The following is a 16,022-nucleotide window of genomic DNA, read 5'->3' on the forward strand; positions in this document are numbered from 1 at the left end:
CCGTCTGGATGGGTAAGGACATTTCTGTGTGAGGACATGCACACCCCTCCCCCTGCCTTGTTGACAGTGGGGGGATGTTCATCCCAACGCCACCCCTTCACCCATCGTCTTCAGTCTAGTGTTGAAGGAGGGAAGAGCATCGGGCTAACGGTCTCCCAGCCTTCCGGTTTGGGCTACACCGTATATTAACCAAAAGCCCTGGGCAAGTCAGGGAGTCTCTTTGAACCTTGTTTCCTTTTTTACAAAACGGGAATTTTTGGATAAAGAAGTTGTGGCACATATGTACAATGGAATATTAGCCATAAAAAGAAACAAAATTGAGTTATTAGTAGTGAGGTGGATGGACCTAGAGTCTGTCATACAGAGTGAAGTAAGTAAGAAAGAGAAAAACAAATACCGATGCTAACACATATATATGGAATCTAAAAAAAAAAAAAAAAAAAGGTCATGAAGAACCTAGGGGCAGGATGGGAATAAAGACGCAGCCCTACAAGAGAATGGACTTGAGGACATGGGGAGGGGGAAGGGGAAGCTGGGACGAAGTGAGAGAGTGGCATTGGACATACATACACTACCAAATGTAAAATAGATAGCTAGTGGGAAGCAGCCGCATAGCACAGGGAGATCAGCTTGGTGCTTTGTGACCACCTAGAGGGGTGGGATAGGGAGGGTGGGATGGAGACGCAAGAGGGAGGGGATATGGGGATATATGTATAGCTGATTCGCTTAGTTATAAAGCAGAAGCTAACACACCATTGTAAAGCAATTATACTCCAATAAAGATATAAAGAAAATTTTAAAAAAACAGGAATTTTCAATACCTGCCCTGTTGTTGAAGCATTGTTAGAGACAGCCAATAAGATAGCGTGTGAAGGTACATTCAAAACTCGGCCATACTGCATACGTAAGAGGTTGGTGTCCTTCATGTGATCCATAAATCAGATTTCTTGAATGAATTATTTACACCCTCAACAAATATGCTTCTATGGCTGCAGCATCCTTTGGGGCTCCAGGGGCCAAGTGGACAGGGGCGCAGATGTCTCCTTTCCCTGGGTCACCTTCGTCCCCTCGTTCACGTAGGCCAAAGGGCTAGAGCAAGACAGCACTTCAGGCTACTCTGATTTTCAGAGATCCAAAATATGAATTACAGTAAATCTGGATTTACAGAATGAAGTTCAGCAGGTGTGTTTACTAGCTCATTATTATGTACATGAAATAGTAAGTGACAAAAATGTATTCATTCTCTCTTTAGTCTAGAAATTTTCAGACCACTTCAATTTTACCCGCACTGTTCTGTAGCTTATTCCTTGATCATATCACTTTTCTTGGTGAAAAATATTTGGCACAAAGCATGGTTATAGTTGTAAAGACAAAATAAGTTCAGGATATATAATTCTTAAATCCTTGCTACCACTATTGACACCATTGGACTTTCCCGATTTGCTTGTGCTACAGTGACATTCTTTGTCCTTTCTTGTTTTGTGTTCTAAACAGTTTATTCAGTGAGATGATTTTACTTTACCTAGAATCTCATGAGTCGGATCAGTAATTTAGGCCAATTATAGCAATGGCGTCACGGGCAGGCCATGTCAAACCTACTTGCACACAGCAAAGCAACCACTGAAGACAGCTTTGTCACATTAAATATGGTCCATTTGAATTTTGTCGGGGTTCCTCTCTCAGCATGTGTACGTGTCTGTGCATGTGTGCACGTGTGTGTGCAACACTGGTTTGTAACATCCATGGGCTGGATGGACTAACCTGTTTAATGACTAATTTTGACTCTCACTAGCCTCCTAAAAACAATCAGATCAAACGCCCCAGGCCCTTAGAAATCTTTCACAAAACTTGACATGTGCCCGGTTATATAAATACCAGCAGTGAGTCATAGCTGAACCTCAAGCAGAAATAAATGAATCCCACAGTTGAGAAGCAAGTAAAAATTTTGCACAAGTTAAAGATACTAGGATGGTGCATTATCCCAGGTAGAAAAGAAGCTCATAAACACTCTTGTCCACGTCTCCAGAAGGCCGCCGTGGAGAGCCTCTTAGCATTTCTACCACGCTAGTGCTGGGGGACTGGTGCATGAGCTTGGGAAGACAGCCCACGTGGTGCTGTGTTCCCAGCTTCCGTCTGTACCCTTCGCCATGCTGTGTGGTGCTGATGCCAGAGCATTAGTGACCTGATTTCTCTTATCCTCATTTTCTTGGCGTGGCTCAGATATATGATGACTTCAGCCTCACTCTGTTCATCCTCCACATTTACGCTTGTAGTGCTTGCTACACACTATAGTTTAAAAAATAATCTTTGCTTCAGGGTCTTTGGAATTTTCCATAAAAATCCATCTTTATCCAAAAGTTCTCTTTGTTCTGCTCAGCTAATCCTCTCTGTTTAAAGTAAGCATTTGGCCCCAACTGCGATATCTAATTCAAAGTGGAAAGAGGGCTTGGTTCAGGATGATAGAGTGATGGTTAGGATCTCAAGCCCAGAGGTCAAGAAGTTCTAGATTCTTCTCCCAGCTCTGTGTCACCCGGGACAAGTGGCTTAGCCTCTCCGCGTACCAGTGTTCTCACCAGTAAGCTGGGAAATAATCGTACATCCCTCACAGAGTGGTCGGGAGACGTAAAGATCTCAGAACAGTGTCCGTCAGAGAGCTAGCGCTCAGGAAATGTTAGCCGAGATAGTTTCATCGTCATTATTATGGTGGTCATTGGGTTTCATAAGCTCCAAATGCAAATAGGCATTCGCTTCTTCTTCTCTTAGAATAAATGCATTTGTAAATGTCAATAGAAGTTCGTAGATGACATTTCAGAATGTTGCAGTTGAGTCAGAAAAAGGAACAGAGCCTCGGAGCTGCTTGCTCAGAGATCTACAGCCAAATTTAAGGTGCTAGAGAAATCAAGAAGAAGAATCTACTCCTAATCATGGAGAGAGTATGTACGTAAGCAGGGCGCGTAAGTACGTAGGCAGAGAGAAAGCATAGAAAGTTAGTAAAAAGACTCCCCCGATCCCAAGGTCGATCTATTCCAGACTGTTGTTTATGGAGTTGTTGTGCGAGCTGTTTAGTTTTGTTCTGTTAATAAAGAAGCATTTTAAACTCGATTCTACAGTGGAATAGACATAGTCTTAAGATATTAACCAAGAGATAGCATCATTTGGGGACCATATAACCTTATAAGTATTAAAAAAATTAGTAGGAAATGGAGATTTTCACAACAGTAAAGATATGAGATCAAGGTGAGAAATAAGTAAGGAATCTTAAATGACGTGGGAAGCTTTGGTTTTTTAAAAGTAAACTAGAATTTTCATAGTAATATTTCTTCCTTGTCAAGCCTCCTACCATCTTGAATTAAAGTTAAATTTAGGTATATAAGCTTCATGTTTAAATGAAAGGTCAAGAGGATCTGAGGAGGGACCTATGACACTAAAATATATCCTTGAACGAACTAACACATTTCTAGATTAAAACATCAAGCGTGAAATGCTTTTTGTTTTCCCTGAAGTATTGAAGAAACCAACAGCAGAAAACTGAGTTAGCCAAATGTGGAACCTGTTCAGTAGTTTGTTCTTTGTAGAAACTCCTGTCCAGGTGTGAGGAGTGACACAGAAAAGCAGTGGTATATTTTGGACTTGCCTTGTGTTGTCTCTGAGTTTCCAGGAAGCACTAAATATGGATAGCACTGCCCAGAGCAATGACTCTGACGACCAAAGAGACCAGGCTTCATTTTACTGCCACTCCCTGTAAACCACAACCTCATGTGTGGGTGTCAAGTTCTTGGCCAGAGCTCCAGCTAGACAGAGCGAGGTGTGTCCTTTAGAGGGGTGTATAGATCCTTGAGAAAATAAAACATGGCTGGAAAACTACCGGGAAGACAAATGATCTAATTTAACCCAAACCACTTTTTAAAATACAAACGAACAGAACAGTAACAGTGGGAAATTATAGGAACCCAGTCTCTTTGAGGGGACTGAAATCCAAAGGTTGCTGATTAGCTATGTCATTGGAAGACGCTGTTCCCACAGGTAGCTTTGCCTCCACGTGTACTTCTGAATTTTCCACACTTTCACAAATGCAAATTTTCTGAGGACCTTGGGTTTGAGAAAGATTTTTAAACTGTATACTTCTGCCACAGTAATGGTTGAGTGTGCTTCATGTCCTAGAAGGTGTAACGGGAGTGTTGAAGCTGTAGACAGAGGGGTGGTCTTTTATCAAAGACAGAAGATTACCCAGCCCTGTGTCCCATTGGTTTTCCTAATCCAGGATGAGGCAAGTAAAGGAAGTATTCATCTTACTAAAAGTAAAATAAGGGGACTTTCAGCCTTTCATATAATAATCGCACTGCTATTTTAGGGAACAATACCAGTTTCCAACTCAACACCTTTTTCTGACAGCAATATGGGTTTTTTTAATTGAAGTACAGTTGATTTACAATACTGTGTTAATTTCCGCTGTACAGCAAAGTGAACCAGTTATACACATATATACATTCTTTTTTATTTTCTTTTCCATTATGGTTTATCTCAGGATATTGAATATAGTTCCCTGTGCTACACAGTAGGACCTTGTTGCTTATCCATTCTGTATGTAATAGTTTGCATCTATTAATCCCACACTCAGAGCCCATCCCTCCCCCATGCTCCCTCCCCCTCGGCAACCACAAGTCTGTTCTCTACTGTCTATGAGTCTGTTTCTGTTTCGTAGATATGTTCATTTCTGTCCACTCAGCACCTTTTTTGTGGAAGAATTTGAAGAGCCATTTCTATATGAGCAACGTGATCATTTTTTTACCGTATGGCCATGAATGTCAGTTACAAGATCCGAGTCCAACTGCCCTTGGCTCTTCCTGAACTGTGTGGCCATCTCTCTCCAAGCCTTGTTGCCCTTACAGGCACCCATCTCTTCTCAGATTTGGAGATTATCACCCTGGTTACCTGTCGGCACACTTAGCTCTCAGCAGGGTTCTCTCAGCTTCTCCGAGAAGGTTCTCCTTTGAATCTAAACTTCTGATTTTCTTTTCACGGCAGCTGACTTCTGTTATAGGATTTCACTTCATAGGGGAACAGCTTGTCCTATATGCCAGTTGACATCCAAAGGACATGAAAAAAAAAAAGTCGGAAAAAATCTTTGTTTAAGCTTTGTACTTAAGAGGCTAATCATGTGTCCCCCTGTTGCATCCTATCTATGTCTGTGTGTCTGCAGTTAAGGAGTCACCTTTATCCAGTACTTACTGGGTGCCCATGTGACATAGTAGAAATAGCAGTGGATATCCCTGTCTATCTCATGAGAAAATATCAGAGGTACAGGAAGGTGTATAGTGCCACTGCCCTCTCTTTGCGTATTTTAAATATATAGATTCTATCAAAAATGAGTTTATTTACCCAGAAAAACCAAACCTGCAGTTGGAAGGTTTTTATGAAGGACCAGATAAATCAGCTGGATGTTAGTTAACACATCTCTTCATTCACATATTGAATCTTAACTATGTGTCAGGCATTGTGCTGAGTAGATGCAGGAAAGCTGGTGACACGTAAGCCCAAACCCTGCCTCAAAGTAATCTGGCAAGAGGGGCAGTCTGGTAACCAGGCAACCACAGTACAGCCCAATGAGTGCAGCACTGGGACCCGGGGTATAGGGTGCCAGGGAGCACAGAGGAGACTAGGCCTAGGGGACGGCTTCGCAGAAATGTGATTCCTGGGAACTGAACTGATGATGAGTTTACCAGGTGGGTGGGAGTGGGGACAGGGGTAGAGGCAATCCTATGTAGAGAAAAGAGCTTGAGCAGAGACCTTTAGCCGAAAGGGAGCATGGCGTATCCAGAAAGCTACAAACAGTTTAAGCCTCATAAAACATAGTGCAAGGGCAAGTGTAGAGACCAGACAGACAAGCAAGGTCAGATCGTGAGTGGCCTCTGTGAGTGGTCACTCATTGAACAAATACTTATTGGATGCCGTCTACCCGTGTGCCGGACACTGTCGCAGACACTTAGAGCAACATCTGTGGGGTCCACGGTCTGTGAACAGGATGCAGCCCTGAAGCACCTCGGATACCCTTGTAGGAATTTGGATTTTTGTGATCTGCCCGTAGCGTGGAGGGAAGGTGGGGCTGGAGAGAACTGGACAGATTAAGAGTGACTAGGCGGACTTCCCTGGTGGCGCAGTGGTTAAGAATCCGCCTGCCAATGCAGGGGACACGGGTTCGAGCCCTGGTCCGGGACGATCCCACATGCCACGGAGCAACTAAGCCCACGCGCCACAACTACTGAGCCTGCGCTCTAGAGCCCATGCTCCACAGCAAGAGAAGCCACCATGAGAAGCCTGTGCACCTCAACGAAGAGTAGCCCCCACTCACCGCAACTAGAGAAAACCCGCACGCAGCAACAAAGACCCAACACAGCCAAAAATAAATAAATAAAATTTATTAAGAAAACAAACAAACAAAAAAAACAATGACTAGGGAAAGAGTATGTTTGGGACCAGGAAATCTGTGCGTATGAGGACTGAGAGGGATCCAGGGAGATCCTCAGGCTTCTGGGTGGGATGCATTCATTCAAAGGGAACCCAAGAGGAAGGCTGGGTCTGTGGGAACCCAGGTAGCCTAGTAGATGGTGAACCCAGTTTTGGAAATGTGGAGTGTGAGGTGCCACAGGGGCACTCAGATGGAGATGGGTGGGTCTGGAGCTTAAGAGAAGCCTGAGAAATCTGGAGAGATGGATCAGGGACTCCTGAGCAGACAGGGAATAATTGAAGCTGTGGGAGGGGGAGGGATTGCTGAGCCAGAGGGGAGAGGGAGCGGAGGCGAGGGCCCCAGGTAGAACCCTGGGGACACCGATATTTGAGACAAAGGAAGAGGAGGCATCAAGGAGAAAGAGCTGGAGCAGAAGAGCTAGGAGGAGAACCTAGAAACTTCAGCGTCACTGAAGCCAAGGAGGAAACAGCGTTTCACAGAGGGAGCGGCCCACAGGGTAGATCCGCCCAGGGGTCAGAAAGACGACGACAGCAAGTGCCCGTTTGCTTTAGCAGGAAGAGCATGTGTGAGGGCCGCGGACAGAGAAGCCAGAACCCAGTGGGTGCGTTCAACACAGCATTACGTGCTGGCTCCCTGTCATGTGGCCAGAGCATGCTAGAGCTGTGGTTCTGGGGCCACAGATGGGGTTCCTGCACTTCGGGAGCTGCTGTTCTAACAGGCGGAGGAGTAGATGGGAAAAACAAAAGTGGGAGTAAGGAGCACAGGTACCACTTTATAGAAGTCATCTGTGAAAGGGAGGTGAGAAAGAGGGCGGGAACAAGAGGAGGAGAGGAGGCCAGAGAAGGTTTATTTTTCACGTGGAAGAGACTTAAGCATGTGAGAATGAGGATGGGAAAGAGCCCGTCAAGTAGCCAAGATCAGACGAGCAGGAGAGGAAGATGGCGGCTCCTGCCAAGGTCAGAGAGACAGAAATGCAGAGACCCAGGGAGATAGCCCTAGACTCGCCCTGCTCAGACTGGCCTTTCCAGCATAACGAGAGAGAGGAGGTGAAGAAGGGTTTGGGGCAGATGTGTTTTGGGGAGGATCGTTTTAGGGAGAGAAGCAACAAGAAATTTAGTTTCTACCTGATGGATTCCATATTGCAGATGAAGTAAGAGGTGAGAAAGTAAGAGGCTGAGAAAGAGGAAGCGAGGCAGCCCAGGAATACAGAGAGCGGTGGTGGGAAAGATGGACCGATAACTGAGCAGTGAACAGCCCGGTTGAGGATGGAGACAATGAGTGTGTAGTGGCAGCACCCTGCGTTGTACATTTGATTCCAGCCGCTCCCAAAGCCCAAGTAGAAGTCTGCAAATCTAGATAAGAGTGGAATAGGTAAATAATGAGATGAATCCAAGGTCAGAGATTTGCGGACAGTGAGTTGTGGGTACTGACAAGGGTGAGGTTAAGGGGATGACTATGAAATGTGGGGTAGAGTGAGGAAGGACAGGCAGCAGGAGGGAGAAGATGGGGCGGTCAAGAGGGTGACGAGTTTAATGGCGTTTAGAGTAGCTAGAGGGGGAGGTGCAGAGAAAGCCTCACAGATCTCCCAGACAGGAGATCAACGGTGCTGCCTGGACACCAGACCTGCCCTCCGGGACAGGGTATCACCTTCTGGTCCCGCTCCAGCTCCTGGGGCCGGGGGAGGGGAGCAGGTACAACACTCCACCCAGCGCCCAGCTGTTAAGAAACACTCGCTGTTAACATTGGCGTGAAATGATTGGCAGGACGGAGGTGAGGTGGTGACTCTTGGTTTAAAGACGCTCAGTTGGCAGTTAGAGATGTTTCTGGTCTCTAGAGCCCAAGTTTAAAATGTCAGGATCCCTTTTAGGGTTTAAAGATCTAAGACAGTTCATACCAGGGAGATCACATGGGATTTGTTAGCCATTTCCCTGGAGGCTGTGGTTTTTTGGTTTTGGGGTTTTGTGTTGTTTCACTTTTTAATATCCTGTAGTTTTGCTGACTTTCTGGGGGAAAAAATTAGGCATTAGAACACCATGAACCTGGCAGATACTGGGATTTACTAAGGCAGGTAGGACCCAAGAAAAGCCTTCTGGAGCCAGATAAGTTTGTAAGTCAGACATTACATATTGACGACTACCCACAGCACAGAGAATGCTGATTTGGAGTGTGACGAGGCCCCCGTGCCATGCCATCTGGAACCAGAACCAGGCTGGGCTTGAAGGTCAGCTTCATATTTACAGTGGTTGGAGTCTCGGTAGATGTGGCCCTAATTTAAAGTGTCTTTACTCTGGAAAGCCCATGAATGTTTAGACACTTGCCTCTGATAGACACTTGCCTCTGAACAGCCGGTGAACCTCTGTACTTACAACAATCTTGGGACAGAATTGTGACTCCAGGCCTAATTCATTCCAAAGACTTCTCAGACACTTTCTTAGCTGAATTTCAAGGCCATAGCTCTTCCTCTTTCCCAGCCACAGTGGCTGTTCTTCCTGGTGTTGGCTAGAGATGCAGCAGGGTTTGTTAGTGACGTGGCCAGAACAGTAGTAGCTAACTGATGGATGCTGAACTACAGCATCCTTATAACCCCCAGGTAACATGGAAGGCTTGCCACATACTTAATGTTTAAGTTTATTTCTAGGGTGCTACAGGGCTGAACCTCAGACTCCCTTCTATCTATACCTTGTCTAGATAATCTCGTTTAGTCTCCTGCCTTTAAATGCTGTCTGTATGCTGACGACCTTCAAATAGCCATAGCCGAGATGTCCCCTGGACACCAGGCTCACTGAGTCAACTATCTTACCTGACTTCTGTGTTTGGAATGCTATGGGTGTCTCACGCCCAGCAGGGGACTCCTCAGTGGAGGTCTTGCCTTTTCCTCCCAAACCTTCCCTCCCCCAGTCCCTTCATCTCAGTAAGTAGCAACACCATTTGACCAATGACTCAAGCCAAAAAAGTCAACAGCCAGCTCTGATTTCTCCCTCTTCCTCACACCCACCACATAGTCCATCACCAGGTCCATTTATTTTACCTCCAAAAAGCTCTCAAGTCAATCTACTTCTCTCCGTCTTCCCTACGTCCCCTAGTCCAAGCCATCGCCTTCTCTTACCTGGATTACCACAGAACTCCTGGCTTCCTGCTCTGCCTGTCCCTCTCCAGGCCACGTCCATCCCTGCAGCCAACAGGAGCCTCTATCCCACCTCTGCGTGGACCATTTGATGGCTTCCCACTGCTCTTAGAGCAAAGCACCGTGTTCTTCGCTGTGACCTGGAATTACCTCAGCATTGTCTTCTCTTCCAAGTTCACCTATTCCCCTCTATTCTCACTGGCCGCCTTTCTGTTCCTTAAGAACACTAAGCCCTCCTGCAGGCCTGTGCCTTCCTCCAACTCTATATAGCTGTTCATTCTTCATCTCTCAGCTCAATTATCACCTCTTTGAAGGGGTTTCCTTGTCTAGTTCATCTGAATAAGCTCCTCCAAGGAAACCCCAGCTCATTAATTTCATTTCTTCAGTACCCATCACAGGAAATGTTTATCCTGTTCGTGTATATTTCACTTCATTCTTTCATCCTTATCATTCACCTATCATGTGATCCCCTATCATGTTTAGGTCTGGAGATGTGGTGTGAACCAGACAAAGTTCTCTTTGTGCCCTGGAGCTTACAGTCAAGTGGAGAAGATAGACAGGAAGACAAATAACAAGTAAATAGACAGTATAATGTCAAGTAATGAACATGCTATGAAGAAAAACAGGGTAAGCAAATTGAGACAGACAGGTAAAGCAAACAATAGGTGATGGAAGGAAGTATAAGAACTAATGGCTGATAAGAAGACATCACAAATAAGTGGGCAATGGGTGTTTTATTCAAACTGGTGTTGAAGGAGTAAACTATTATGAGAAAATGAATTTTAAGCCATACCTCACAGCATAAGTTCCAGGAGGAGTGAAAAGCTAAATGTGCAAATGAAACTATAAACTAGACAAAATTACCTTAGCTAAAGATGGGTAAGAATGACAGAGTCCAAAACTATGGAAAGAAACTCCATGAAATGAAGGATCAACTACATAATAACTTAATATTTCTGGTATCAAAAGAAAATCATAAAATTAGGAAGTGAACAAATTGGGGGCAGTACTGAAAATGGAAATAATAAAAAGACTAATAATATTAATATAGCATATCTCCTCAATTCTAAAGCTCTTTTTCCTTGCATTTTAATGCTTCTTGAAATCAGGATATGTTTTCCCATCACGATGTACATTTAATTTGGCCAATAAAAATGTTAAGTCAATAGTAAATCTTACAAGTAATAACATCTTCATCTTACAATCAAAATGTGATTTCCTTAAAGTGCATACAAATTAGTATCAACATTGAAATTCCTGGCAGAAAATACCTAATTCATTCATTCATCCAACAAATATTTGAGTGTTTATAAGGTAGCAAGGTGGTAGGTGTACAGTGGTAAACAACATAGACATAAATCCTTGCTTTCAAGTGCCTTTTCTAGGCCAGTCATGGGTGGTGCCCTGTACACTACTTATAGACAATCTAAGATCCATTATTTCAGCGAGAATAAGTACCATGGCCAAGGCCACTCAGTAGTTAAGTGGTAGAAGTGGATCTAGTCGAGTCTGCCTGTCTCTAAACCCTGTGCTCTTTCCTCAAATTACCATAATTGTTGAGCTCAGTGGAGTTTTCACACCCAGTCTTGCTGACAGAGCTGTTCTTCCCCGTGCCCTTCTTTCTGCTCTCGTGCCTCAGTGCTGGGTTTAGGACTTCATCAAGGAACAGTTGGTGGAAATAGAAAACATTGCCGTTGATGCCCCAGCCAGAGCTAATGTCTTTCTAGCAAAGAATAAAATTTTGCCAACAAGACATATAAAAAGACTAATCCTACATTATTTAGGGGCCCTCCTATATAGTTTTAAAACTTGTGCTAATATACAATTTTATCATTTAAGTTCGAACACGTATTTTAGCAATAAAAAGTAAACAGTTTTCAGTCATAGATTGGGGAAGGATGAGAAGGAAAAAGAACAAACCATACACTGTTCTCTGTGTCTGAGAGAAACGTAATTAGAAGTTGTATTGAGCTGGGGATTCTGGAAGCAGAACCTGCGTTGGGAAATTCTTGTGCAAGTGATTTATTGAGTGTGTGCTCTCCGGAGAAGGGGAGAGGGAAGCAGTGGGCAGTGGGGAAAAATTAAACAAGGATGTGGTCTTCACTGGAGACTAGCTTCCACCTGATCCCATGGGGAGCTCTGGAGCATGAATTGTACCAGAGTGATCAGTCCCACAGTGAGGCAGGGGAGGTGACCTTTTATACCCCTGTGTCAGCTAGCTTGGCTTCACAAAAAAGAATGAAATAATGCCATTTGCAGCAACATGGGTGGACCTAGAGATGATCATACCAAGTGAAGTAAGACAGAGAAAGACAAGTACCGTATGATATCACTTCTATGTGGAATCTAAAAAAATAACACAACTGAACTTACTCACAAAACAGAAACAGACTCACAGACTTAGAAAACAAACATGGTTACCAAAGGGGAAAGGCAGGGGGAAGAGAGATAACTAAGGCATTTGGGATTAGTAGATACACACCACTATATATAAAATAGATAACCAACAAGGTCCTACTGTATAGCACAGGGAACTATATTCAATACCTTGTAATAACCTATAATGAAAAAGAATCTGAAAAAAATATATATATACACACATATGTACAACTGAATCACTTTGCTGTACACCAGAAACTAACACAACACTGTAAATCACCTATACTTCAATAAAAATAAATTAACTAATTAAAAGTGTATTACTATACAGAAAGCTGACTCTCCTGCCCAGTCAGTTGCCTGTGCCTAAAGACAGAGGCGATGTACTGGGGACATTTTTAAAATAAAGTTCTTCTTCCTGGACATCCATTCCCACTACCTCCAGTCTCCTTTATTGTCTACTAGGTGGGAAAGTTAGTTTGGAAATGCCATCCTGACAAGGTCACCAGTACCTCAGAGGATCCCTCATGGAGGATGATTAAAACAGAATATTCTATGACCACATCTTATTATTCAAAACGGTGTATTTGGTTTAAAGATTTTCTTTTCCTGTTTGTCTGCACAGAGATCATGAATCTATTTCAAGTTAAGATACAGTAAGAATCACGTGAATGGCATCCATTGTACTGTATAATAATTTCCTTCAATACCTGTTTTCGTAGCATAGAACTTACTTTATGCTGTGAAGGTTACATACATAACAGATACCTAGTATGTCACACACACACACACACCCCTTCCTTAAAGGAAAAGAGAAACCATCACCTACTCCATATAAAGTGGCTGACCCATTTCCAGAATGCCTGTTGCTATTATGTAGGTTCAGCCTACAAATAAAATTTAACATGTTAACCTTTTAACCAGAACTTCTCCGAATTATTTTCTGATATTAACATAAAATGCTTGTTGGGTTTTTTTCTATCACTTTCAACCCAGTGGACAGCTATCTCCCCGACAGGAAGATATTTCAAAATGAAGCTAATATGGACGAAAATGAAAACTAATAACCTTTATCAAATTACAGTGAGATCTGCCCTATAAGCTGCTTAGAGTGCCTATGGAAACATGACCTGCTGAGTTTTATTGTAGGAGATATAAGACAGCGTTTCTTATTTATTTATTTATTTTGGCTGTGTTGGGTCTTCGTTGTGGTGCGTGGGCTTCTCACTGCAGTGGCTTCTCATCGTGGTGGCTTCTCTTGTCGCGGAGCACGGGCCCTAGAGCGCAGGCTCAGTAGTTGTGGCTCACGGGCCCTAGAGCGCAGGCTCAGTAGTTGTGGCTCGCGGGCTCTAGAGCGCAGGCTCAGTAGTTGTGGCTCGCGGGCTCTAGAGTGCAGGCTCAGTAGTTGTGGTACACGGGCTTAGCTGCTCCGTGGCATGTGGGATCTTCCCAGACCAGGGCTCGAACCCGTGTCCCCTGCATTGGCAGGCGGATTCTTAACTACTGCGCCACCACGGAAGCCCCAAGACACCGTTCCTAACGCTGTTTGTGGGTTTCTTCCCTCCACAGGCCTTGAACCGGGGCATTGCAGCTGTCAAGGAAGATGCAGTGGAGATGCTGGCCAGCTACGGGCTGGCCTACTCCTTAATGAAGTTCTTCACGGGGCCCATGAGTGACTTCAAGAATGTGGGCCTGGTGTTTGTGAACAGCAAGCGGGACAGGACCAAAGCTGTCCTGTGCATGGTGGTGGCCGGTGCTATAGCCGCTGTCTTCCACACCCTCATAGGTAAGGCTGTTGGCCGTCCCTTAAGAATCTAGCTTTGCTAATTCGTTCTTCCTCTTGATTCATTTTCGTGTATTTATTGTAGTAAATGATTTCTTCCATAATTATTAAATATCAAGACAATTTCAAGGGATGGAAGGAATGGAGTTTGTGCTCCTAGGTCAAGAAAAGAAAATGTCCTTTGTCTGGCAAGCTGTATGTCCCTGGTTCCCAAACCCTGTGTCAGTGAGGAAGGAGTTTCATTAACAGGTGAGCAGATCTAGGATTAGCCTTCAGTAAGGTCAAAAAAATGTCAGGTGCTTTTGTTAGAGACAGACATTACTTACTCTTTTCTTTTTTAATTGAAGTATAGTTGATTTATAATGTTGTGTTAGTTTCAGGTGTACAGCACAGTGATTCAGCTATATACATACATATATGTATACGTATATCATATATATGCAGTATATAGATATGTTCTTTTTCAGATTCTCTTCCACTATAGTTTATTAGAAGATAATGAATATAGTTCCCTGTGCTGTACAGTAGGACCTTGGTGTTTATCTTATCAGACTCAATCTTAAGAATAAAAATAGAATGAGTGTTATTCAGGATTAATTCTTATCAACAGTGAAAACAGATGAGATTGTTTTATGTATTAAAATTATCTCCTTTTAGGGCCCCATGTTTCTATTTCAGATGAGACTCAATACTCTGGGCATAACATTCTTTTCATGAAACAACAAGAAAATTTTATCACACACAGTGACTGGCCTACGGTTTCACCAAGACCTAGGAAAGCCCCTTCCTTTAGAGCTGGAGTTCTACTTCTGCTGCCTTCTTGGTGGTGATAAAAAACCCTAAGGGCATGATCTCAGAACCCCTTGGCTTCAGAACAGCTCAGCTTACCTGGCATAAAAATTGAATGGCACACCTACTGAACCCAGTTACATAAAGCTTGTGAACAACACTTCACAAACCCATTGTGTGTCTTCAAATTGGCACTGGTTGTATGAGAACCATGAATGTCCGTGGTGAATGAAGAGCCGGGAGATTAACCCAAACCATTTACAGTGTACTCAGATGTCAACTCATGTTTACTCATATAATTGTGAATCTAAAAGTAAATAGACTGAGGCCTTTGTGGTCTTCCTTTTTTTTTTTTTTTTTTTTTTTTTTGCGGTACACGGGCCTCTCACTGTTGTGGCCTCTCCCACCACGTGCAGACTCAACGGCCATGGCTCACAGGCCCAGCCGCTCCGCGGCATGTGGGATCTTCCCGGACCGGGGCACAAACCCGTGTCCCCTGCATTGGCAGGTGGACTCCCAACCACTGCGCCACCAGGGAAGCCCCTGTGGTCTTCCTTTTTAATACAACATAGGATTTTGTGCTAAGAACAATGTTGGCGAGAGGATGCTTCTCATGGGGCAAATATCCAGGCAAAGTGTTGCTATTGGTCATTTCATTGGGGCTCAGAGCTTCAGGGCATGGGACAGAGAGGAGATGCCTTTCTTTCCCTTAACTTAAACCCTGAATACTAACTTATCCGCTGAGTTTTAAAGAAAACTTCTGCAGCTACATTTGATCTGGGCCATTTTCATAGATGGTGTATGTACTTGAGAAAATTCCATATGTGCAATGAGTGGGTCTAAATAAATTTTTGCCTAAAAAGGAAGATAAATTAGTTTCTTTTTAGCTACTTACTTCCAAATAAACCCGACATTCCCTGTTTTAGTCATGCTCAAATGAGACTTTGGGGCTAATAGCTAATTACTAGATGTCAGTAATTAAGGAAAACTTGAGTGTACTGTATTATTGACACTGTTGGGAGGGACATTTGGTCACTGAAATAAAAATCAAACAAAAATCAAATCATTTTCCAAGTTAAATGCAAGTTTTTCAATTTTAAAATGGAATAATAAAATCTTACATTTGAACCAAAATGGTTCTACATCCCAGATATATTTAACAATTGCTCTTATCACTGTTGATATTTTTACAATTAGCACTTCTTTTCCTTCCAACAAACAAATGCTTTCTACAGTTACTAAGAAAGCAATATCAATTTCTTTCAAAGACTTAAAACTCAGATTTTAATGATTTTCCCTCTTCTAGTTGGTTGGCCTCATTTCAATTTTCCGCCTAATGGTTTGATTCTTCTCTTGCCTTCTACTGTCTGCTGCATCAGGCATCTTTGCTCACCTTCCTTTCTCCTTTTTTTCACTAATCCCGTAAGCTTTTCTATACTCAGGTCTTGCCAATTTTTCCCCATAACCTTGACCACAAGCTC

General features: G+C 43.4%; 1 protein-coding gene across 1 annotated transcript in view; it reads left to right on the forward strand.

Moving 5' to 3' along the window:
- Positions 1–16,022, forward strand: part of ANKH (ANKH inorganic pyrophosphate transport regulator) — a 142,593-nt gene that overhangs the window by 64,338 nt on the left and 62,233 nt on the right. The window contains exon 2 of the mRNA XM_082836180.1: positions 13,539–13,755. Coding sequence (XP_082692306.1) covers positions 13,539–13,755 — 217 coding nt within the window. The remainder of the gene's footprint in view (positions 1–13,538; positions 13,756–16,022) is intronic.

This window comes from Leucopleurus acutus (genome assembly GCF_964270905.1).
Source record: "Leucopleurus acutus genome assembly, chromosome: 3".
Taxonomy (NCBI): domain Eukaryota; kingdom Metazoa; phylum Chordata; class Mammalia; order Artiodactyla; family Delphinidae; genus Leucopleurus; species Leucopleurus acutus.